The 25,854-nt window shown below is 47.2% G+C and overlaps 1 protein-coding gene across 1 annotated transcript in view; it reads right to left on the bottom strand.

Moving 5' to 3' along the window:
• The window catches only part of CC2D1B (coiled-coil and C2 domain containing 1B), a 654,195-nt gene that overhangs the window by 353,817 nt on the left and 274,524 nt on the right, over positions 1 to 25,854 (bottom strand). Inside the window, exon 14 of the mRNA XM_085602619.1 lies at positions 12,092 to 12,284. Within this exon, the coding sequence (XP_085458745.1) occupies positions 12,092 to 12,284 (193 nt within the window). The remainder of the gene's footprint in view (positions 1 to 12,091; positions 12,285 to 25,854) is intronic.

The raw sequence follows: 25,854 nt of genomic DNA, 5'->3' as shown, positions 1-25,854 counted from the left end.
TTAGTGAAAAAGTTTCAAATTCTTTGAATTTGCTAACCTTTGCTCGCGGTTGATTGAAATGCTTGGATTTACTATACCTTGTCAATTTACTAGCTCCGGAATCCTCCGGTGCATCTTTTTCATTGAGGTGTTTAAAAATACACAACAATACAGTCTATTTTTATACATTGATGCCTGATTTCTTCAGTGTCTTGACGATGTCTTCAATTGTTTTGGTGCTGTCTATATGTTCTACAATTGTTCCTTTGTATAAGCCTTGCTGCTCAGAGCCACAGCTACCCAGGGTTGAAATGAAGGTTTGACAGACAAAACCTACTGGCCTAGTGTATTACACAGTAAAGCTGCACAACCACACCATATAATACACCTCACTTCCTCACATTACCCAATGAGCTTCCAGGTTCCATCCCTCCAGGTGACCACTTCCTTCGAAGTGTGGCATCTAGCTATCCCAAGATGCACCACTCTGCCCACTCCAAATATGGCAGAGCTGCTCTCTTGGCGACCAAAGCTCTCTAGCCCAACCCAGAGGTGTGGCTCCAAAGGAGGCTATGCAACCCATGAAAACCGGGTTGGCAATTTGTTTCCCCTTCCCAGTCCCTAGTGCCATTCTATCTACCTAGATAATAGAGTAGCCCCTCTCCCAAGTGTTTCCCATTTGCCCTTCAAAGGTGGCTTCTCCTTTGAAGCTCACCTTTTTGGCTAATACCCATGTGGCTTACTGTAGGAAGGAGAGAACACTTTCTCTAGGGCAGGCTTCTATTGTAACCTTTAATGGGAGTCATTAGCACGTCTATCTAGGAGGGCAGAAAGCAGTCTCAGAGACAAATCCCCATAAGCAACCGATAAGGACACAGGATACTAAAGGCAACAAAGTGATACCTTTTTTCAAAGTTGCACACTGCAACAAGTTACATTAACCCGTTCTGTGCCCATGACGAGATGGTCTCGTCATGGAGCACAGTCGCGCTGTGCCCATGACGAGACCATCTCGTCATGAGGCCCACCCACGGGGGAAGCGCTGGCGCTCCCCCCGTGATTGGTCGATCTTTTTTTTTTTTACTGGGGAGGCAGGGGTAGACCTTCCCCTGCCTCCCCCCGCCCGCGTCATCAATGACGTCAGCGCGCGAGGTGCGCTGACGTCATCGGAGGCTTCCCCTTTGCTCTCCGAGGCGCAGGAAGCCATTTGCTTCCTGCGCGTCGGAGAGTAAAGGTAAGTTTTGGGGCTGGGGAGGGGGGATATATTGCGATCGGTGGGTGCGGCTGGCGTAGGGGGGTGAAATAAAGTAAGACTGAGGGGTTGCAAAGTGCCCCGATTGATTTTATTTGTAGAGAAATACACCAGCATCACAGAGTTTGCCAGTGAAGTGCTACTTTCGTTTTCTCATCTAACTTTGAACAGTATTGTTTTTCCCAGTAGGGCCGAAATAAAGTAAGACAGAGGGGTTGCAAAGTGGCCAGATTTTTCTTTTTTATTTTACATCCAAATACACCAGCATCACAGAGTTTGCCAGTGAAGTGCTACTTTTGTTTTCTCGTCTAACTTTGAACAGCATTGTTGTTCCCAGGGGGGGCGAAATAAAGTAAGACAGAGAGGGGTTGCAAAGTGGCCAGATTGATTTTATTTGCATCCAAGTACACCAGCATCAGAGTTTGCCAGTGAAGTGCTACTTTCGTTTTCTCGTCTTCCTTTGAACAGTATTGTTGTTCCCAGGGGGGGCGAAATAAAGTAAGACAGAGGGGTTGCAAAGTGGCCAGATTGATTTTATTTGCATCCAAGTACACCAGCATCAGAGTTTGCCAGTGAAGTGCTACTTTCGTTTTCTCGTCTTCCTTTGAACAGTATTGTTGTTCCCAGGGGGGGCGAAATAAAGTAAGACAGAGGGGTTGCAAAGTGGCCAGATTGTTTTTTTTAATTTTACATCCAAATACACCAGCATCACAGAGTTTGCCAGTGAAGTGCTACTGTCGTTTTCTCATCTAACTTTGAACAGCATTGTTGTTCCCAGGGGGGGGGGCGAAATAAAGTAAGACAGAGGGGTTGCAAAGTGGCCAGATTGATTTTATTTGCATCCAAGTACACCAGCATCAGAGTTTGCCAGTGAAGTGCTACTTTCGTTTTCTCGTCTTCCTTTGAACAGTATTGTTGTTCCCAGGGGGGGCGAAATAAAGTAAGACAGAGGGGTTGCAAAGTGGCCAGATTGATTTTATTTGCATCCAAGTACACCAGCATCAGAGTTTGCCAGTGAAGTGCTACTTTCGTTTTCTCGTCTTCCTTTGAACAGTATTGTTGTTCCCAGGGGGGGCGAAATAAAGTAAGACAGAGGGGTTGCAAAGTGGCCAGATTGTTTTTTTTAATTTTACATCCAAATACACCAGCATCACAGAGTTTGCCAGTGAAGTGCTACTGTCGTTTTCTCATCTAACTTTGAACAGCATTGTTGTTCCCAGGGGGGGGGGGCGAAATAAAGTAAGACAGAGGGGTTGCAAAGTGGCCAGATTGATTTTATTTGCATCCAAGTACACCAGCATCAGAGTTTGCCAGTGAAGTGCTACTTTTGTTTTCTTGTCTTCCTTTGAACAGTATTGTTGTTCCCAGGGGGGGCGAAATAAAGTAAGACAGAGGGGTTGCAAAGTGGCCAGATTGATTTTATTTGCATCCAAGTACACCAGCATCAGAGCTTGCCAGTGTAGTGCTACTTTCGTTTTCTCGTCTTCCTTTGAACAGCATTGTTGTTTCCAGGGTGGGAGAGTGTACCATTCCTGGAGGTACTGCAATACCTGGTTGATGGGTGAATTGGAAAACACAATGTGCACCATGGTTCTGTGTTTATGGATGTGGTCCACCATACTGCTTATGTTTTGTAAGGATGTAAGCAATGGACAGTGAAACGGTTCCCTTCAGGGCCCTCTAGTCATGTCCATATCTTTTCAGGTGAAACCACTCGCTGATTTCTGAATAGTTAGTGAGAGATCGTTTAGGTAACCATGTTGTTTCTGCTTACATTTCACATGCTTTGCATTCCCTAGGAGTGTTTTTTTTTTTTTTTTTTAGGCAGCGTATTACTCTTATCAAGTGCATAATTTGAATTGAGCCACATCCAAGTGTTTATAGCGGGCACAATTAGGTTATAGCTGAAGGCAGTGCGAGTTTCTCTCAGTGGCGTTCAGTGGGGATGTGGCACTATGGCCGGAGCTGTTGAATTTGGAAATGGGGAACCGGGTTCAGAATTCATGACCAGTCCACCACACCACTGTACTGAGGGAGCACATTCCCATGCTAGACCGTAGAAGGCCCCACTAGACCTTAGAAGGCTTGATGTCTTAGCACAAGCAGGTGTACTGTAGTGGTGTCAATTGTGGGTTATCCTTGAAGGCCTGTCCACCACAATCCATACTGAAGTTCATCTCCAGTGTTGGTGACAGGCCTACGAAGCAGCACACCCTAGAGCAACAGTGATCCAGTCGCTGTGACTGTCACTGAGGTCACATGAACCTTGAGCAGGTTAGGGCGATGCGAACGGTGTGACCTCACTGGGTACCTATTTCGGGTGGGTGTTTGCACTGTGATGAGGGGATTACCAGGTAATTATTCACGCAGCTCTCTGATGGATGTCACATGAGGTAAAATACTGCAATAAATGGCAGACACTCTGAAAACAAGAGCAAACGTTATGTTACATGAGGCAATGGTGGTAATTGTGCATGTATCAAAAGTAAACAAAATACAAGAGGTAGCAAACAATACGTTACAAGAGGAAAAGTGACATGTGTGCAACTTACAAAAGAGTACAAAGTACAAGTAGAGGTATAAAAGTGCAATAAATGGCAGACACGCAAAACACAGGAACACACTGGGAAGGCACTTCTACGGGCATGGAGAACAGAATTTCCTATAATGTAAAGACTTCCTTCACACAATAGAGAGGGTGTGAATTAAGTTTGGAAGTGTCTTTGCAGGAGGAGAACTTTGAGTTCAGTTTTGAAGGTCTGGGAAGAGGGAGGGGGTGGTCCGGAGCTGAGGCTCAGTTCCAGATTCTCACCGCGTTGCTTGTAAAGGATTGGGCCATCGATCTTTCCTTTTTGAAAGTGGGAGGTTCAAGCAATACATTTTGCGCAGTACGTGATGGTCTAGAGCATTATATGCATATGTTACAATAAAGTTTTTTTTCTTCTTTTTATTCTAGTCTAAAGCTTTTCGACAGTGGCTGTTCTGCAGTTTTGTGTAGTTGCATTGTTTTGGTAAGAATTTTTGTTGTTGTTGTATTTACACCAAATGAGTAATAATATAATGTCTGAATGAATTTTTTTGTAAGTGATGTCATAATGGCGGCATATTTAGTTAGTGGTTTGAGCATGAAATTCTTTGCGATGTGTTTTGCATAGTCTTATGTGTAATTGCTTTTCTCATTCTTTTTTAGTGGGATATTGTTGATCCATACTGTGTCTGTACAGAGTTGGTGGTGGTGAGTAGTTTAGCTGCCTCTGGCAAGTGAGTGGTATTGTTTTGGAGTATATTTGAGTTTTTGATAAAGGTGCTTTTTGTTTATTACTTATTTTACAAAGAGTTTGTTGTTGTTGACTTGTTTGACAAGTTACCTTTATTAGTAAGCAATATGGCTAGCCGTAGAATGACTGCTCAACAGGTGGTCGGTATGCTTCTTGAATCTTCCTCTGAGCATGATTATGAGACTGACAGTGCGTCTGAGGGAGAGGAGGGAGGGGAAGATTCTGGCAGTGAGTTTTCACTCAACATGGAATCATCGGATGATGAAGGTACTCTCAGTGCAGATGAAGGTACTCTTGGTGTCGATGAAGCAACTCTCAGTGCGGATGAAGTGCCTGTCTTAGAGGAGGAAACTGCTGTGCCGATGGTGCAAGAGGCATCTGGATTGCAGTCTGAGGCTGCTAGGCTTCCTACTGGAAGTGCTGGACTTTGGGTTGATCCGAACATGGTGCAGCCGGTGTTGCCTGCCTTTAGCGGTGATGCAGGGTGTACAGTGAATTGTGAAAACTTTTTGCCTATACAGTTTTTTCAGTTGTTTATGGATGATGTATTTTTGGGTGAGATTGTTGAGCAGACGAATTTGTATGCTGAACAGTTTTTGAGGAACAACAGCGACAAACTTAGGCCCCAGTCTAGAGCTACCCGGTGGACTCCCACATATCTGGAAGAGATTAAGAAGTTTTTGGGTTTGACTTTATTGATGGGTGTGGTAAGGAAGCCAACCTTGGCTTCATATTGGTCTACTAGCCCCTTGTTGGCAACTGCCATATTTCCTGCAGTTATGACTCGTAATCGGTATTTACTTTTGCTACGTATGCTGCATTTTGTTGATAATTCTATGGCGTTGCCACGAGATCACCCTAACTGTGACCGTCTTTTTAAGATTCGGCCCGTTCTTGATCACTTTGTAGATCGATTTTCTGAGATCTATACTCCAGGGAAAGAAATATCTATTGATGAGTCTTTGGTCTTGTTCAAGGGCCGTTTGGTTTTTAGGCAGTACATCCCTAGCAAGAGGGCACGCTATGGAATTAAGCTGTATATGTTGTCTGAGAGTAGGACAGGATATGTTTTTAATTTTCGTGTGTAAACTGGTAGAGATTCTACTATTGACCCCCCAGGTTGTCCGTCCACTTTTGGAGTTGCAGAGAAAATTGTGTGGGATCTTGCTAGAAGACTGTTTAACAGAGGCCACCATTTGTACCTTGATAACTTCTATACTGCTGTGCAATTATTTAAGGAATAGTATAAAGTGGACAATTTTGCATGTGGCACAATCCGCTCTAACCGTAAAGGTTATCCGAAAGAGCTTGTTTGCAAAAAACTTCAGAGGGGGCAGTGCAGTTCCTTGCGTAGTGATGAACTACTAGCTGTAAAATTTGTGGACAGGAGGGATGTGTACATGCTGACTACCATCCATGATGAGAGTACTTCACCTGTGGCTGTTTGGGGTCAGGTTGCTGAAGTGCGCAAACCTGTGTGCATTCTAGACTACAATAAGCACATGGGTGGTGTTGACAGAGTAGATCAGAGGTTGGAACCTTACTCTGCTATTCGGAAGGCTTATGTTTGGTATAAGAAGTTGTCCATCCATTTCTTCGAATTAGCAATGTTCAATGCTTTTATTGTGTTCAAGGAGTGTTCTCCTGCGTCAAAGTTGACATTTCTTCAGTTTCAGCACTCTGTGATAGCTAGCCTTGTTGTTGTGGAACAGGCAAGTGTTCCTAGATTTGGAGTGGTGGAGGATGTGGTTCGATTGAAAGATCGCCACTTTCCTGATTTCATCCCTCCCACACCGGCAAAAGATTTTCCCACTAGGAGATGCAGAGTCTGTTGGCGAAGAGGTACGCGGAAGGAGATTCGTATGTACTGCCCCGACTGTCCATCTAAACCTGGGCTGTGTGTCCCTGCTTGTTTTAGAGCGTACCATACACAAAATAATTTTTGGGAGCATTCATGAGTGGTAAAGTTAACTGATTGGTTTGTATTCTTTGAAAAATTTGATTCGGTTTCAAGGTTGGCGTTAGTGCAATGTGTTTAGTTTCTGATTTTGTGTTTGTAGATTTGTATCTATTTGTGATTTGTTAGTGTTTTTATTTTTGTCTAAAAAAATCCTAAATGTGTTGGCAGTGTGTGTGGACTGGCACTTCTTTGGCGGTGTACGTGGAATGGTGCTTGGCTGGCGGTGTGCAAGGACTGGTGCTTGGCTGGTGGTGTGCGTGGACTGGTGCTTGGCTGGTGGTGTGCATGGACTGGTGCTTGGCTGGTGGTGTGCGTGGACTGGTGCTTGGCTGGTGGTGTGCGTGGACTGGTGCTTGGCTGGCGGTGTGCGTGGACCGGTGCTTGGCTGGCGGTGTGCGTGGACCGGTGCTTGGCTGGCGGTGTGCGTGGACCGGTGCTTGGCTGGCGGTGTGCGTGGACTGGTGCTTGGCTGGCGGTGTGCGTGGACTGGTGCTTGGCTGGCGGTGTGCATGGACTGGCGATTGGCTGGCGGTGTGCCTGGACTGGCGCTTGGCTAGCGGTGTGCGTGGACTGGTGTTTAGCTAGCGGTGTGCGTGGACTGGCGCTCGGCTAGCGGTGTGCGTGGACTGGCGCTCGGCTGGCTGTGTGTGAGTAGTGACTTGCTGCTGGTCACTACACACACTGCTAGCTGAGTGCCACCCCACGCAATCCATCAGCTTGTGTAGTTGCTGTGTCAGGAATGTGGGCGTGTGAAAGTGATGGGCCCTTGAATGGCGCTGTGTGCTGGTGTGAGTTTTGTTATGTGATGGGCCCGAGGCTGGCGGTGTGAATGGTTTTATATGTCTCACGCGTATGAAAGGTGTATGAATGGCCTGTAAAGAGGTTGGTGCCTTGTCGTGGCTTTACAGCTCACGAGCTGTGAGTCAATGGTTCAGTTTCTCGCCCTTTCAATTATTAACAGTGCATTTCATTTTTGTGAAATCACTTGCTAATACAATTGTATATTCTGAACCATCACTCACCCTCGTGCCAAATCCAACCAGTATGTGTGTGTGCTTGAGGATTAGATGGCTGTGCAGTAATATTTGCCTTTCTGAAGCAGGGTGTACCTTGTCCCTTTTGTGAATTTTGTAATGTGTTGTTTTTGTGCCTGGTGGTGCGAATGGTCTTGTGTGTATCACGTATGAAAGGTGTGTGAATGGCCTGTAAAGCGGTTGGTGCCTTGCCGTGGCTTCACAGCTCACGAGCTGCGAGTCATTGGTTCACTTTTTTCTCCATTGAATTATTGACAGTGCATTTCATTTTTGTGAAATCTCTTGTTAATAAAATTTAATATACTGAACCATCACTCGCCCTCGTGCCAAATCCAACCAGTATGTGTGTGCGTTTGAGGAATAGATGGCTGTGCAGGAATCTTTGTCTTTTTAGTTTCTCTGCCAAGGTGTATGTTCCATGTAAAAATAACCCACCAACTGTAGATATTGTCGTAAACCCATGGGAGTTCATGGTGATGTCTCTCTTGTGAATTCCCAAAAGTTTTTTTATCCTCAATGTCCTGCAAACCTCAAAATATCTGTCACATTGTCCATGCAATATTGTACCGAAATTCTCACGTTGTAGAAACAATGTCAAAACGTTCTGGTTTTGCAAGGGGGTCAACTGTCTTTTTGGCCCGTGCATGGCGGCCATCTAGGGAAACCTACCAAACCCATACATTTCTGAAAACTAGACACCCGGGGGCTTCCAGGGAGGTATGGCTTGCGTGGATCCCCCAACGTTTCCTTACCCAGAATCCCCTGCAAACCTCAATTTTAGCTGAAAAAATCACTTTTTTCACACTTTTTTGTGTGGGAAAGTTGTGGCATCACCGGGCTCACTCAAATTTCACACCTCCCAGCGTTCCCCTGGGTCTCCCGGTAAAAATGGTGCCTCACTTGTGTGGGAGGCCCAAGTACCCGCGACAGGCAAGGGCCCAAAACGTAGTGATGCGACATCAACATTGCCTATCTCAAAACCACCTGGTTTTGCAAGGGGGGTCTCTTGGGTTTTTGGCCCGGTGCACGGCGGCCATCTAGGGAAACCTACCAAACCCATACATTTCTGAAAACTAGACACCCGGGGGCTTCCAGGGAGGTATGGCTTGCGTGGATCCCCCAACGTCGTTTCCTTACCCAGAATACCCTGCAAACCTCAATTTTAGCTGAAAAAATCACTTTCTGCACACTTTTTTGTGTGGGAAAGTTGTGGCATCACCGGGCTCACTCAAATTTCACACCTCCCAGCGTTCCCCTGGGTCTCCCGGTAAAAATGGTGCCTCACTTGTGTGGGAGGTCCAAGTACCCGCGACAGGCAAGGGCCCAAAACGTAGTGATGCGACATTTGGGATAGGCAATGTTGATGTCGCATCACTACGTTTTGGGCCCTTGCCTGTCGCGGGCACTAGGCCGACCCACACAAGTGAGGTACCGTTTTTCTCGTAAGACTGTGGGGAACGCGGGGTGGGTGGAAATTTGTGGATCCACGCAGATTCCGGAACTTTTCACGACAGAAATGTGGGGAAAATGTGTTTTAATGACAATATTTTAGGTTTGCAAGGGATTCTGGGTAACAGACCCTGGTGGGAGGCAGTCAAGTCACCCCATCCTGGATTCCCCTGGGTGTCTAGTTTTCAAAAATGTATAGGTTTGCTAGGTTTCCCAAGGTGCCCGCAGTGCTAGGGTTCAAAAACTACAGCTAGTCATTTTTCCAAAAAAGGGTCATTTTTCACTGCGAAATTGAGGTGTGACCAGGTTGCGTTTTGCGCAGTTTCCTGTCGCGGGCAATAGGCCGACCCACACAAGTGAGGTACCGTTTTTCTCGTAAGACTTTGGGGAACGCGGGGTGGGTGGAAATTTGTGGATCCATGCAGATTCCGGAACTTTCCACGACAGAAATGTGGGGAAAATGTGGTTTTTTTGACAATTTTTTAGGTTTGCAAGGGATTCTGGGTAACAGACCCTGGTGGGAGGCAGTCAAGTCACCCCATCCTGGATTCCCCTGGGTGTCTAGTTTTCAAAAATGTATAGGTTTGCTAGGTTTCCCAAGGTGCCCGCAGAGCTAGGGTTAAAAAACTACAGCTAGTCATTTTGCCAAAAAAGGGTCATTTTTCACTGCGAAATTTAGGTGTGACCAGGTTGCGTTTTGCGCCGTTTCCTGTCGCGGGCACTAGGCCAACCCACACAAGTGAGGTACCGTTTTTCTCGTAAGACTTTGGGGAACGCGGGGTGGGTGGAAATTTGTGGATCCACGCAGATTCCGGAACTTTCCACGACAGAAATGTGGGGAAAATGTGTTTTTTTGACAATTTTTTAGGTTTGCAAGGGATTCTGGGTAACAGACCCTGGTGGGAGGCAGTCAAGTCACCTCATCCTGGATTCCCCTGGGTGTCTAGTTTTCAAAAATGTATAAGTTTGCTAGGTTTCCCAAGGTGCCCGCAGTGCTAGGGTTCAAAAACTACAGCTAGTCATTTTTCCAAAAAAGGGTCATTTTTCACTGCGAAAATGAGGTGTGACCACGTTGCGTTTTGCGACGCTTCCAGTCGCGGGCACTAGGCTGACCCACACAAGTGACGTACCGTTTTTCTCGTAAGACTTTGGGGAACGCGGGGTGGGTGGAAATCTGTGGATCCACGCAGATTCCGGAATTTTTCACGACAGAAATGTGGGGAAAATGTGTTTTTTTGACAATATTTTAGGTTTGCAAGGGATTCTGGGTAACAGACCCTGGTGGGAGGCAGTCAAGTCACCCCATCCTGGATTCCCCTGGGTGTCTAGTTTTAAAAAATGTATAGGTTTGCTAGGTTTCCCAAGGTGCCCAAAATTTTGCTGTATTTTGGCTCTTTTCTGTGACCCCTCCAGGGGAATCCACAAACCCAGAGTACCTTTAGAATCCCCATGATGTTGGAAGAAAAGGACGCAAATTTGGCGTGGCTACCTAATGCGGTCAAAAAGTTACAGGGGCCTAAGCGCGCACTACCCCAAATAGCCAAAAAAAGGCCTGGCACAGGAGGGGGGGCCTGGCAGCGAAGGGGTTAATTCTGACTGGAGCATCAAGTTGGGCTTAATGTAACAAGTTGCTTGATATCCTGAAGTACCAACTTTGGTTGCACTGTTCCAGAGTTAGCACGGCTCAGGGGTCAGCGTGCAACTCTGTACTCGCTAATTGGGCCACCAAGTCTTTTGACAGTAAAAATTACAGTTTTGCATTTTTACTGTCAGAACATGTAAAATACCTGTGCTGCCTGTGAAATATGCTGCATCCTGCCTTGGGGCTCAGTAGGCCTGCCATAAGGGTGACCTACACACATTGCTGGAGGAGGCTTAGATTTTGCATTGCTTTAACTGTAAAGTTGGGCTAGCTGTTTAAAACTGCTCTTTGAGTCTGCAATGGTGGACTGAAAGACTTGTTTTACTTGTGTCACACCCAGTGGCACAACCATTGCTGCAATCCATGGGGTGACCCTCTAGCTTACATGCCGTGGGCGCCCTCGATTCCATATACTAGGGACATGTAGGTAAGTTAGCTTATGCCAATTGGGTATAAGCCAATGCAACATATACATTTTAGAGTAAGGGCATGCCTCAGTGCACTCTCAGAGGCGAAAACCCAGCAGCATTAGTCCAAAGACTTGGGGGTGACCATACATAAAGAGCCATTTCCTTACTCCTCCATACTTGCCTTAAATCTCCAAAGTGTAAAGGGCCTGGAATCTTGCAAAAAGTGTCCTGTTTGGCTTGAATATATCACTCCTGCTCCGAAGTCTATCCACTGCCTTCGGGTAAATGAAAAAGTGAATTTCAAACCCCTTTGTTTGGCTCACAATGCTCTCCAAGGCAGATACTAGGTGAGGGAGGCTACACATTTTAAAAAGGGCGCGGAACAGATACTTCAATTTTGTATGATTTGGGGGGAAAGGTGCATGAAAAGGCAAGTGAGCTTAATGTGTCTATTTAATAAAAGGATACCCTGAGAGCCTACTCTAGCTGTTAATATAATGTGATTTGTCTGAAACCTTTATCTGTGGACACCCATCAGTTTGGCTTTACTTGATCAGTGGACTGCTGACTCGAAGATGTTTTTTTTGTGTTCCTTATTATAGTTACATACCATAAAATAAAACATAAAACGTGTTCTACAAATATAACAGTTTTGCCAGGTTCATGTATAGACATAAAGTTTGGGGTTTAAATTGTGGATTTGGTCGAGTGAATTCTGGGTAATAAAAATTAAAGCAATTCTTTTTTTCTGTCCTTAGTGAAGGGTTTCTCAAAACATAGATTCCCACTACTCCAAAGTGAGTGATTGTAGCCCCCAATACTGTACCATATTTACCATATTTAACATTCTCTGTGACTTATTTTGTGGTTTCAGCTGGCAAAAAACCTGCACGTGAAGAGACACTCAAATGTTACTACTGAGACCACATTTACAACTTTTGCCCCTTGACTAATCGTCATCCAATCTTAGTTGGTCTATCTGTATTTTAAGACTTAGTGTAAATTGGCTCAAGGGGGCAAAAATTGCAGGCCACTAAAATTGTGTATCTATGCTGGAAGTAACTATGGATGACTACTTTGCATTTACCTGCAGAAGACAATAGTTCTGTGGATGACGATTTTATTGGTGATGTTGCAGGCAAAGTCTTCTTTATTTCTTCTGGTGTTAACTGAGACCTGTCTGCTTCTGGAGGTACAATAAGTGGCTTAACAACTTGCGTTGGCCTCTCAGGAAGCTTAGCTGGTTTCTTGGCAACAGGAGGTAGCTCTGCAGTTCCAGTCTGGCATGGTGAAAAACAAGTATGATGATTTAAAACATTGAAAGTTACTTTGGTGTTTGATAATCAAACTTGAGTCTTGTCTAAATATTTTATCAAACCTCCATTTTCCACCTACTTCAATTTCCCTTTGAGTTGAATGGTAGTTAGCACACTATCAGTTGCTGACAGAGGTCAACAGACTAATGCCAGAGATAGAAGATTGACAAGTACTGGGAAAAAAGACAATCCCAACTTTTATGTTTCATTCTCTACAGCTGCTAGTGAGCAAATAATATTACACATATATGATCACATAAAAAGGAATAAGACTGGTGCATTCCAAGCTTCGAGTGATTATGTTGTGGAGGACGGTTTCGCCAATTAACTTCTGTGACGCATTCTAGGAGTCACATTGGTCCAAGTGTACAGATTCCAAGAATGTGTAAACAGTTTAATATGATAGAACGTATATGAATTAAAATGGACAACAAATTAGGAATCCATAGGGACACAAGGAAGTTGCTCTTATTTCCACACACATAAATCTTGCACTACTACCCGATACATAAGCAAATGACTGAAAGGATCACAGGTCAAACACACTGTGCATAGTTTGTATACTGTCACAAAGGGCAAATAGCTTAATGTTGACGGGGAGGGACAACTCGACTTGCAGAGAGCTTAACTGCGAGAAGTCAAAATGCCTATGGTGCAGAAATATCAAGGATAGCTATTTAGGCTTATAATTATAGTGCAATTATAGCACATAATCTGCCACAGCACAGGAATCATGTAAAAGTGCCATACTGTTTGTTCAGCCCTATTCTCCAATAGGGTTGCTTTAAACTGCCAGGAACCTCCAATCATTTTTTAGGATGAATCCTACTCAAAGATGGATGCTGTTACTGACCTCTGTTGGTTAGTACCTGTTTAGTTTATTGCTTCACTCATTTCCATAAGTTCTGTGATCCACAAACAATGTGCAGCATGTGGAGATGCAGATGATCACACAGGAGGTGTCTTTAGCTTCCAGTGGGCATCAGAGAAGGCCTTCAGCCCACCTGCCACACCAATATCCCATGACCCTTCATGCTGTTTCTGTATTATTGCTCCATGCCTTACTGGGTGCATCCCTAATGATGCTGGTACCGTCCATCACCACCCCCTTTTGTACCGCTTTGTTCGCCATAAGTTGGCAGGGTATGCTCAGACGTGAGTCCCTTGCTCACTTTGCCACTGGATTCAAGCAAGCCTGGCTGAAGACGGCTGAAATGCCAGAAACCGGTCTAGGAAGCTTGTTTCCGGTCCAGGAAAGGCATGGCTTGGCAGTTCGGGCTGGACTGTTCCCATGAGGCACAGGGTCAGACTGATTTGCATATGGCCATGTCTGAACTGGGGTGGCAGAGTGGGCTAAAGAACGGTGATGGATCAAACCCAGATCTGTTGACTGGGTGTGAGTGTTTGATTGGTTCTGATGCTCCGTCCATTACCACCCCCTTTTGTACCGCTTTGTTCGCCATAAGTTGTCAGGGTATGCTCAGACGTGAGTCCCTTGCTCACTTTGCCACTGGATTCAAGCAAGCCTGGCTGAAGACGGCTGAAATGCCAGAAACCGGTCTAGGAAGCTTGTTTCCGGTCCAGGAAAGGCATGGCTTGGCAGTTCGGGCTGGACTGTTCCCATGAGGCACAGGGTCAGACTGATTTGCATATGGCCATGTCTGAACTGGGGTGGCAGAGTGGGCTAAAGAACGGTGATGGATCAAACCCAGATCTGTTGACTGGGTGTGAGTGTTTGATTGGTTCTGATGCTCCGTCCATTACCACCCCCTTTTGTACCGCTTTGTTCGCCATAAGTTGTCAGGGTATGCTCAGACGTGAGTCCCTTGCTCACTTTGCCACTGGATTCAAGCAAGCCTGGCTGAAGACGGCTGAAATGCCAGAAACCGGTCTAGGAAGCTTGTTTCCGGTCCAGGAAAGGCATGGCTTGGCAGTTCGGGCTGGACTGTTCCCATGAGGCACAGGGTCAGACTGATTTGCATATGGCCATGTCTGAACTGGGGCGGCAGAGTGGGCTAAAGAACAGTGATGGATCAAACCCAGATCTGTTGACTGGGTGTGAGTGTTTGATTGGTTCTGATGCTCCGTCCATCACCACCCCCTTTTATACCGTACCGTTTGACCGGCACCAGGAAAATCAACTATTACCCTTTGTTTCAATTAATGCCAGTAAAATCTGGAGCAGCTATCTGTGAACCTTTTGAGACTGAAAATTGTAGGGTTAAAAGTGTGCCTTAAAATGCCTTTAAGTTTATATATCGGCAGCGAGATGTCAGGTTTGCACTAGCTCTTTCCCGTCTCTCACCGACCCCACCAGTCACCACCATACACGAGAATATGACGGCCAGTGGTAGAAACAGGTAAAAGGGAACGGGACAAGATATATCTGTTGGTTAATGTGGTCTGCAGGTTTTAGAGGATCTCCACTAGATTAAAGAGATATCTTAAGTCACCTGTTATCGGGAATGCCAAGTGTAACTGTAATTGTAAATGGATGTAACAAGATCTCTCTATAAACAACTCTCTGTATTTCAGTATGAGACTGTACATTTCTGGAAACTAAAAGTATCTAAAAACAAATACATGGGCACTAACATCTCCTTCTAAGCTTTAAATAACTACTTCAAGATACAGCACTACTCACTCATTTGTGGAGGCTGAGTTTGGCTCCAACTTGAATGCAAAATAGCAAATACCATTAACATTATATTGTTTTCTATGCTTTAGCTATTGTATGTATAGCATATGAATCTAATACCTTCTGCAAGACATTAATGTATATTAACATGTCATATAGTTCTCCAGAGAAGCCATCCTGTTACCTCTCAGGAAATCTGGATTAGAAAGCACATTCCAACTTCAAGGGTTAGTATAATAGTAACCAGTCTTTTTTAAAACCAATGTTTACTTAATTTTCATAACAAAGCATGCTCACAATCAATATAGCATGACATGATCCATTTTTTTTTAACAGATGTTATTGGTTTTTCAGTAGTCATGTCTAAACATCACACAAATACGATTGGGATTACTCATAGGTCTCAACCTACATCTTAAAGTAGTTAAACATAGTAACCTCAGGATATACAGCGTCAATCGACCATCAGTTCCTTTAATGAGCAAGAAATAATGTCTATCATAGTCCCAGGTTGATCTCCAACCCTAGCCCTTTAGTGTTTTGCAGCGCATGTTATCAGGAATGAATCTCCTCGAGGTTCTACTTCTAAATCAATGCCCCAACAGAGTTCCCTCCCACCCCAACCCACCCCATCCCAACTTCCCAACTTCAACCCTCTCCACCCCCCAGGCATGTTGCTTTATTATCAAATCCACCTTGTGTGGACGTTTGTCTATCCAACAGTACACAGTACGTTCTATTCCACTAAACCTGATCTGCTGGGAAAGCAGTGTGGGGTGCTTGCTATATCAGTCAGCCCTATTATGCGGTCAGCAATCAGGGGCGGTAAATGCACCAAGTGGTACATCTCCCATGTTAGGGTCCTGCCCATCAAGGTTTTCATCTTCGCCAGCGGCCGGTTGCCGTAGTAGTTCTACTAAGGCCATCCATGCCCTCGCTGCCTCCAACGTCTTTTCATTCCCGGTTCTTTGGGCCATTTGCAGTCTGAATGTCCCCGCGCATTGCGCCCACTTCACAAATACCCTCGTCCGCCTTGGCACGCTAGGGACATTTTTCGCCTTCCAATGGTTAGTGATATCTCTTTTAGGCAACACCAATCCCAAGTCTATGAACTTGCTAGTAACTTTATTCCTGGCAGTGTGAGGGAACCAGTGTATTAAGCAACAACCTGGGGTCAGTGCTACCTCTCTCTGTCGTGGCCTTCAGCCCTGCAGTTACCTCCCTCCAGAACTCTCCCAGATGCGGGCAATCCCATAACATGTGTAAAAGCCCCGCACCCTCCATGTTACACCGCGGGCAGGCGGTCGAGACCCCGAAATACTCGTTAATCTTACTTGGGGTGAGGTATGCCCTATGCAATACATATAAGTGAATAAGCTGAAATCGCGCATTTCTAGAACTCTTCCAAGCCCTTTCCACAAGCTCTCCCCACGGTTTCTCATCGATAGGCTCACCTACATCCCCCTGCCATTTGATGCGTAAGGCTGTTAGGGGTCGGCGTATCTCCTGCGTGATGCACCTATACAGACAAGTAACTGCTTTAAAAGTTCCAGCAGCTATCACTATATATTGACAAACCATGGAAGTTTGGGGTTCCACTACCCTCTCCTGCCAAAGCTTTCAGATAGCTGCTGTCAGGGCAGCATGTAGAAGAAAATCTCCTCTTGGGAGGTCGTAACGCTCTAGAAGATCATTAAAAGGGAGCAAGGTATTTTCCTCATATAAATCTCCTATTGTGGAGATTCCTACCTCCCCTCATGCCTGCAATCTGTGCCACTCCCCACCATGGGGTAGTGCCTCGCATATAGCTAGTGGGATGTCCGGCGCATAGGGGCATCGTATCTGCGCTCGTCTAAGTGATCGATTCCAGCACCTGCGCACCATCTGCAGGTCCGAGGGGAGCGTACAATCTCTCATGGGGAGTCGCAACAACACCCGAGAAAGAAGCTGCAAGCTCAGATCCTGACCCCTAATATCTCCTGTGTTCCTGAGATGTCCCGCCATCTACGTCGTGAACCACTGCAACTGTGCTGCATGGTAATTAGCCTCGAGTTCTGGTACTGCGAACCCCCCCTCCGCTCTGTGTCTCATCATGGTGGTAAGCGCCACTCTCCGTCTACCCGTGTCCCACAGAAATCCCGTGATCAATGTATTGAGCGGAGCAAATACTTTGGGCAGGATCAAGATTGGAAGCGACCCGAAGTAGTAAAGGAGCCTAGGCAGCGTCACCATATTTAGTAATGCCACCCTGCCTGCTACAGACAGTGGTAGAGTCCCCCAGAACTCGAAGTTGCTTTTGGTGCTGCGTATTGCTCGTCCTATGTTGCCCTCCAGCAAATCTACAAGAGCATGGTATATTTGAGTACCCAAGTAGGGCAAACATCTATTTTGCCATGTCACGTCCTCTGTTTCCAGCGGCCCAAATCTTTCTGGGTTTGTAGGGAAAAAGACACAACTTGGCCCAATTTACCCTAAGCCCTGCGACTCTCCCCAGTACACTCAGGAGATCTTTGGCTCCTCGAAGGGCTTCTCCTGAATTAGCCAGGAATATCAGGAGGTCGTCCACATAGAGCGCTATATATTGGAGTTGCCCCGTCATCTCCAACACCTGATAATAGCAGCCTGATCTAGCGTGTGCGGCAAGAGGCTCCATTGCCAGCGTAAATAACAGGGGCGACAACGGGCAGCTTTGTCTTGTTCTTCGGCACGCCATGCAGGCGTCTGAAATCTAGCAGTAGAATTTTTATATAAGAGTGCCGTCCATTCCACTAAGTGTCCCCCTAATCCAAACGCCCTCATAACTCTAAAAAGATATGGCCACTCAAGGCTATCAAAAGCTTTCTCGATGTCAACTGCCAAAATACACGCCTCCACCTTCCGGTATGTGTCCGCTGCCAGGACTCGTAAGAGCCTGCGTATATTCATCGCTGTATTCATGGTTGGGATAAATCCCGCCTGATCTGTATGCATTAGCGTCGACATGTGTACGAGTAGACCGCTGGCTAATACCCGGCTTAATATTTTATAATCCAAATGAAGCATGGCGAGGGGGCGATATGCAGTGCGATCCCAAGCCGGTTTGCCGGGTTTTATGAGTGGAATGATTACTGCCTCCCTCGCCGAGGCAGGTAGACAGCCTTCTCGTTTTGCCCTGCTATACAGCGCCACTAGTTAAGGAGCTAGGATATCTACATACGTAGAATAAAACTCTATTGGCAACCCATCTGTCCCCGTTATCTTATTCCTGGCCATATGTTTAATAGCCCTACGTACCTCCCCAGTCTAGACTTCTCTACCCAGAGCTTCTGCCGCCTCTGCATCTTGGAAGTTCCACATCCCCCAGGAATCCCACCACTTCTTCTACTCCAGGATCAAGCCTACTCTCATATAAGGCAGTGTAATATTCCCAAAACTGGGTATTGATATCTTGTTGGCTATAGTAGACCTCATCTTCCCACCCTCGCAGTTCAAGCATCGTCGCCCCTCTGCGCGCTGGGTTGGCCAATAAAGATCTCCCAACTCCCCCTCCCCAGGACAGGTACAGACAAACAAGTTCCCATCCAAACTAGAACGTATGAACAAAAATTCACTCAAAGTGGCGGGGTGTGATCTGACCCTACTGGACCCAGAGCTCCCTGAGGCCCTTCCCCAACATCTAAATTCAGTTATTTGCCCCAGTATCACTTCAGGGTCAGTGGGCGGCTGCTATAAGGCCTAAATCGCAGCAAAAGTCAACTCCCAGTACCATAAGCCCTTCGTACATACGACCTGGTGTGCGAACATCAGGCTATTTCATCCGCTGTTTGAGGAGTGACGTCTGGGAGGTCAATCTCGGAGACTTTGTTTGCGCTGCCTGGTTGCGAGCTTTCAGATCTATCCATGCCATGCTCGCTGGTGGTTGTTCTTGGGCTGGCGCCTCCATGACTAAGCTCTGACATCGCCTGCAAGGCTTTGTGCCGCTCTAGTCGGCGTTCCTTAGCAGAGGGATCTCTTGGAGGTTGCTGGGAAGTGGTCCATGTCCGCTGAGTCAGGTCTGGCGAAGAAGTACAAGTCTCTGTGCTCTGATGGGTCTCTAACCAGTCCCATGCATCATGCAGGGCAATAAAGAAATGTGCCTCTAATTTGTCGATCACCCGCAGGCGCGCCGGGAACAGCATGGCATATGGGATTTGCAATTGGTGCAAATTCCGCTTGATGGCCATAAAGGAAGCACGTTGGTGTTGTACTTCCCTGGTGATGTCTGGGAATATCATCACTCTATTATGCCCAATATGCAAGTTCTGCTTCTCTTGGGCTTGCTGCAGTATATGGTCCCGATCATCAAAATGAAGAAGTCGCACCACTAGCGGACGAGGAGGAGCCCCAGGTTTTGGCGGTCTAGTTGGGACTCTGTGAGCACGCTCAAGCGCATAGAAGGGGGAAAGACCCTCAGGGGCCACCTCCACTCTAAGCCATTTCTCCATGTAGCGCACTGCATCAGCCCCTTCTTCTCGCTCAGGAACTCCCACAATGCGAAAGTTATTTCTGCGGGAGCGACCTTCGCTGTCCTCCGCTCTCACTTCCAGTACCTTGATCATGGCCTCTTCTCCCCATTATTATCAGCCTGCAGGCACCCTTTTTGCTGGGATGCTTCAGAGCGATGTCAGCAATGTGCACAGATCACCAGCATCCATCTCGGTGCCTATGTGATGTCGGCCCTAGGGTTTAGCGGCAGGTATATGGAGTTGCCGCCCTTCAGGCTCTCTGCGATATACGCAGCCCCCGAGGCTTCACTCTGTTATGTGGGGCTGCAAATAGTGCTTATAGTCTCTCCACCTGTCGTCTCCCCAGCTCCCCTGCTCCTGTCGTATACAGCCAGGGGGTGTCGCAGGTCAGCGTCGTGCTCAGCGTAGTTGCCTCCGTTGTCCTAAGTGCTCCGGATCTGTGCCCTGCGCGATGAAACACCGCTGGTGTCCCATAAGCGCCTTACGCCAGCCATGGGGCTCAGAGGAGCAGTGATGTATCCCAGCTGGGTGGTCACAGTTGCCCCAGCACCCTCTTGTCCCTTCGTTGTGTGTCCGATCCGCAGTGGTCTCCCAGCTAGCCCCCGGCGCACCCAAACGGGCTCACGTTCCTGCAAGCTGCCTGGGCACGTACTCCAGGCCCATCAGCCCCTCTTCACCTCTCAGAGTTGCAGCCCAAACCTCTCCGATTATTAGGCCTGGTAGAGCAAACCCAGTGCTGACTCCTCACCTCTCAGCACTACAGTTCAGGGTGGGAGGTGTATACTCCAGTGCTCCCCCTTCGCAGCACAAGGTGGCTTCTCTGTTGTCTCTCCGCACTTCTCTGGACCTCCACGCACCTCCGCTGCCATCAGGGATCATTACTACTGCCAGCAGCCGCCATTTTGTAGGGGCAGAGCAGCCAAGTTCAGGGGTCCGCTCCTCATTTAACCGCAACTCTGGGGCTGCCAACCCCGCTGCGTGTCTCCGTATGGCTGCTCACCGCCCCACCGCCGGACAGCCCGCACAATCAGAATGAGCGAGCCGCCACAGATCGCGTTGGGGGCTGCCGCATCAGGTCGAGGCCGCCATCTTGAGTGCTCCGCAGGCTGCGCGCAGTCAGGAAATGTTTGGCAATTTCGCTGGTAGTCCAGGTTGATCGTTAGCAATTTCGCCACTAGTATTGCGGTAAGGGGCCTCACTGTCGGATCAGGATCATCCAAGGAGGCACTGGGCCTTGAGGCAGCGTGCCGCACCGCACGGTGAATAAACATCAGTGGCTCACCTGTGACATGGGTGGTCTGGGCTGCTGCGACAGACACTCGTGTGGAGGGATCCAGCCAGAGCGCGTGCCCCTCCGGGAGGTACAGCAGCTATGTGCGAAAGGCCAGGGCTGGTCCGGGCGTTCTCCTTCCCGCCACACTGGCAGATCAAAGGCCCCAGCCCTAGGCAAACAGGGCAAGTCAGAGTTCGTTCACCACACTAACCTCCGCAGTTAGTATCTCCTCTACCATTTTGTGCATAGGGCCTAGTTCTACGCCGGAAGGAGGCATAACATGGCGCCCGCCATGCTTGTAGGCAGCCAGAGAAAAACGTGCTAGGGAGAATGTTTGCGCCCTAAATGGTCAGTGACCAGCGTGGCGGGAGGTCCCTAAGGGTCGTGCCACACTGTCGGGGGTGAGAGGGATGTCCCAGAGTTGGGAGGATGGAGGTGGATGACGGAGGGGGTCCAGAGTACTCTCAAGGAGCGACCGCCATCCTGATGCTCAAATACATGCCCTCGGTAACCTAACTTAATAGTTCTGATACATTTTCAAGGATTTATTTCAAACGTTTTTCTTCCAACACACACATTTCAGGATACTTCTCTGCAATACAAATGTCCACAAGAGTTATCTTTTAGAAAGGAAGGGGTCTTGGCAAAGGAAATCTGAGATCCCGGTAGTGAGGTCCTGGCCGTGGCTGCCTAGCAAAAACCACTAAGAACCATGAGGAAGTTATAATCGAAGAGCCAAGATGGCTGTCATCTGTCTAGATACACAAGTGTTTGTAGCTGTTGGTAAACGTAATTCATTGCCAGCGTATGTCCAAGGTCACCGCACTCTTCTTCTGCGCCAAACTTAAATCCAGTTAGTGCCAGCGCTCCATAATCAAATCACTGCCAGCTTTTCCTTCGCTGAAAGGCACAGGATGGGAGCAAGTTTAAAGTATTGCTTTCCCACACGAACCACCCTAAGTAAATAGTAAGTACTTCTTCCAGGCTCACTTCCTCACACCAGATCCCTGACAAGGAGTTCTGGACGTAGTCACTGCTCTTCCCCCAAGCCCTCCCATTCAGCTCTTTCGCCAGCCGAACCCTTTCCTGCTTTAGGCACATTTAACCTCTCTCCACAGCTCATCCAGCATATTCGTCCACATAAAGGGAGGACTGGTTTAGGGCGCCTTCCTAAAGCTCCTTTCATGTTTGGGTTAGATAGGGATAGAGGCCCTGTCCTGTTTCAATCCCTAACATATTTTCCTAAATTGATCCCTTTCCTCCCTCTTGTACATTAACCGAATACATTTCTTACACATCACTGTCTGCAGCCTTTCTTCAGTTTTCCTTTAACATAATCAACTGGGTTATCACCACCCCGGAGCAGACTTCTCAGTCCACACAATACAAGGGACTATAGGGTATTCATTTCTTACACATGTTTCTGCCAGGGTTAACTTCTCAGATCCGTGGTATGGCTGCTGTAGAACAGTTCCTCCTCCACCACTCCAGGGTATACTCCATATAGTATTGTCTGGTAGCTTACCTTTGCTTCCAGGTATTGAGCCTGTGTCGCACTCTGATAGACCCTGGTTGATAAATCAGGACTTCAAGACATGGCTGTTGCTCCTGGGAAGGCTATACATTGTATTTAACTAGTTAATAATCTGTGCCTCCAGGTGTGCGGCCTTTGTCACTCCTAGGTGGATCCATATAGTATTCACCTGTGCATCCAACTGATCTTTATGCACAGTGGCATCTTATTTATAACACAGATGTGCCTCAAGGTGATACGTTTTCACTTGCAGAGCTGTGTCTATGTACACCCGACCATTTCTTTATAGGTCTTTGAACCTCAAACATCTCAACCAACAGCTCCCATATAGGACACAGTACAGTCAACAAATGTCCCACTGCATACTCTGAAAGGGCGCCTTCAAGTCAGATGCACATCGGAGTGCTTCACATCCTCATCGGAGACATGAATTTCTAGACAAACCTGGAATACAATACAGCTACGTTTGGTTTAGTGTCTGTGTCGATTTAAATAGGCTACTGCAATAAAATGCAAATAAAACCTCCGAAAGCTGTAAGCCCCGTCCATCATTATCACTGATTTTATGGGCAGAAACAAACCAAAAAGCTGTCAGATAAAGGCTTCTTCTGCCAGCAGATGGTCTATAGGGAAAAAATGAAACACTTTCTAGACATAAAACCAGCTGAAGTCAAAAGGGCACATCAGGCAAACCCGAAGGAAGAACAAACACAAAAACTAGAGACCATTTTGCTGCAATTTAGATGAGCCCTTATACAACCTCACCACAGTAATTGTCTTTTTTTGGTAGATGCCATTCAAATGATAGCAAATAAGAAAAGGGCAGTTAGGCAGCTGCATATAAATGAAACAAGGAATGCTAACATACGGAATAGCACATAGATAATGTGGTGCGAGGAGATTACTGTAGTGATATGCACCATACAAATACAAATTCCATGACATAACTTAACAGATAAATTAAACAGAAAAGCTTTGGCTGACAATACTTATTCGATTGGCAAGGATATAATACAAGAAGATGGGGTACTTAAAAAAGTTGAAGAAATGCATTTTCAGACTACTGCAGCTCCTACTAAGATGCGGATTGGAGGTTTTGACAACCTAACTGATGCATAGTAATTGACACACTTTCTAATTGTTACTACAGAAGCAATGGTGACAGCAATCACAGCAGAGAAGCTCATTGGTGTGGAAAGGAGAAGCCAGTAGGAGGCAGTGGGTGGCCATTGCCAGACCACATGGTAAAAGTCTGCGTCGGGGCATGGGCAGCGGGGACATTCAGGGCTAGGAACACACCCAGCATATCATAGTCATCGTGGGATGACATATGTGCATTGTAGGTCCGCTTTTGCTGTCCTCATAAGTGAAGTTAGATTAAGGTTCCTAGGTATTTGACGCTTGTCGGTTGAAAGGGTATGGAAGTGTGCCATGTCATGGTGGAGACCACCTCTCTGTGAAGCAGTACCAGCAACGGTTTGCTCTGGTTGACCCGGAGGCCCGAAACCTCCTCATACAAGTCTAGGATTTCATTACATTGCAGACCCGAATAGAGCAGGTGTGAGCGGAAAGGAGAATGTAATTCGCGTATAAGATGATGAGGTCATCGGTACCATCTGCTCAGTGCCAACCGGATACCTGGGGATAGTATCCGAACAGCCAGGCCATGGGCTCAATTGGAGGGCATAAAGGATTGTAGAGCATGAGCACTCTTGTTTGGTTCCCTGTTGAATGGGAGAGGGATTTCCTGGTTCCCTGTTGAATGGGAGAGGGGTCTATAGTACTTTGTTGATCAGTATTCTCGCCTGCAGCTAAGAGTATAGTAACCGGATGTATCTGCGTAGTCTTGAACCCAGTTCCATTTTCTTCAATACATGAGAGAGGAAGAACCCATCTACCGAATCAAAGGCTTTTTCAAAGTTGAGGAGAAGGAGGGCAGAGCGGGGCGCCCTCTCTCTATCGCCTCAGTGTATAGGTTGAGTAGGTTGGGAAGAAAGCTGGTCCGCATATTTATAATAGTACTCTGTCAGGAACCCATCTGGGCTGGCATCTTATCCAGGTGCAGTCCGTGCATCGCTTCCTTGATCTGCATAACTACAGTCGTGTCGTAAAGGGCAGCCCAGCCCGTCTGGGAGAGCGTCGCGAGTGGTATATCATCAAGTATGGAGGTTTGCAGCTCCTGTGCTGGGCACGATCTACGCCCATATAACTATTCATTGTATGCAGCAATGACCGCAGCTACCTCCGGGTAACTACTCATTGGGGCACCATTTGCGACTAGTATCTTGGGGGCAATCCGGAGTTCACGTCCCTGGTGGCCAGCCAGTATAACCCCTTCTCAAACGTGTTGCCATGTGCATTTTTGCATCGAGACCCTCCAGCACTGTTGGGCTTCCTCATTTTTGCTAGGGTCTATTGTGTGCCTACGATTTCTGTTGGTTATCTGAAGTAGCTTTTCTCTAGCTCTAAAATGTCAGTCTTGAGGGCCAGCATGAGTGTCTCATGTTGCCCTCACACATCCCGAGGGATGTCATGCTTCATCATCGGGCGGTGCTCCTCGTCGGGCCGGCGGTGCAATGCCCTACGGGTCCCCCGAAGGGTCTCTTTAGCGGAGATCTTTTAAGAGCGCTGCCGTTTGGTGTATGCGGGTATGTGGAGGGGAAGTACCAAGGTCAGTGGTGCTAGTGGTGTGTGCAGGAATAAAAATACCTAAGGGTTACCAGGGAAGCTAGTTTAATAAGAAGGTACCCTTGGTACATTAAAATACGTGGCAAAAGTGTTACTAATTAAAACGTGATGTGTTTAGTAGTAACTAAAGGTACAGGTCAAATGGTCGACATGTTTCGCGCCTAGTGGTGGTCAAAAAGATCCGGGGCGCTTCATCAGGACCAGTAGAGGTGAATAGTGTGGGGAGAGGTGCCCAGACTATGTGTAGTGGCGGGGGGTAAAATATCGCCCTCCCACTCGGCAATAAAGGGGGTTTAGTGTCTCCTAAACAGGTGGTGTCTGCAGGGAGAGGTATGTTATGCCCCCTTTGACTTAGACCTAGATCAAAGGGAAGATAAAAGAAGGAGAAATGCAGAAGTTAAAGACATATGCGGACTGGCCTTGTCGGTCCGCATAAGTACATAGTGATCCTGAGAGATCACACTTTTACAATGAGACAGTCATAATGTCGTGCACCCTGAAGCCCAGGCTATTCTCAGATTTCTATAGGAGCGAGGAGGCGTGGGTGTGGTCCCATGCTAGTCAAGATGTGGTTGGTCCCGGGCCCCGGTGGCGGTCACAGAACCCAGCTAGAGGTTCGATAGGTAAACTGCTGTACCCCGCGGGGCCCAGACACCTCCAACCTGGCTGTGCAACGGGCTCACCCGGCGTGTCATCCACTGGGAGAGTCAAGTAGGCACGTGTGTTGTATGTCCAACTCGAATCGTAGTTACAACACAGAAAGGTGCATTTAGAGTAATCTTACCTAAAGTAGGAGCTGGAGTTGCTCCTTGAGTTTAAAAAGCGGCGTAGGAGGCCCACACCATCTAGGGGGGTTGCTCAGGTGACGGCACTGGAAACCTGCCCGGTCCTGACGCCTGCTCGAAGGTGAATGTTGT

Source organism: Triturus cristatus, chromosome 4_2, assembly GCF_964204655.1.
Source record: "Triturus cristatus chromosome 4_2, aTriCri1.1, whole genome shotgun sequence".
Taxonomy (NCBI): Eukaryota; Metazoa; Chordata; class Amphibia; order Caudata; family Salamandridae; genus Triturus; species Triturus cristatus.
This window is presented reverse-complemented; position numbering and strand designations above follow the sequence as displayed.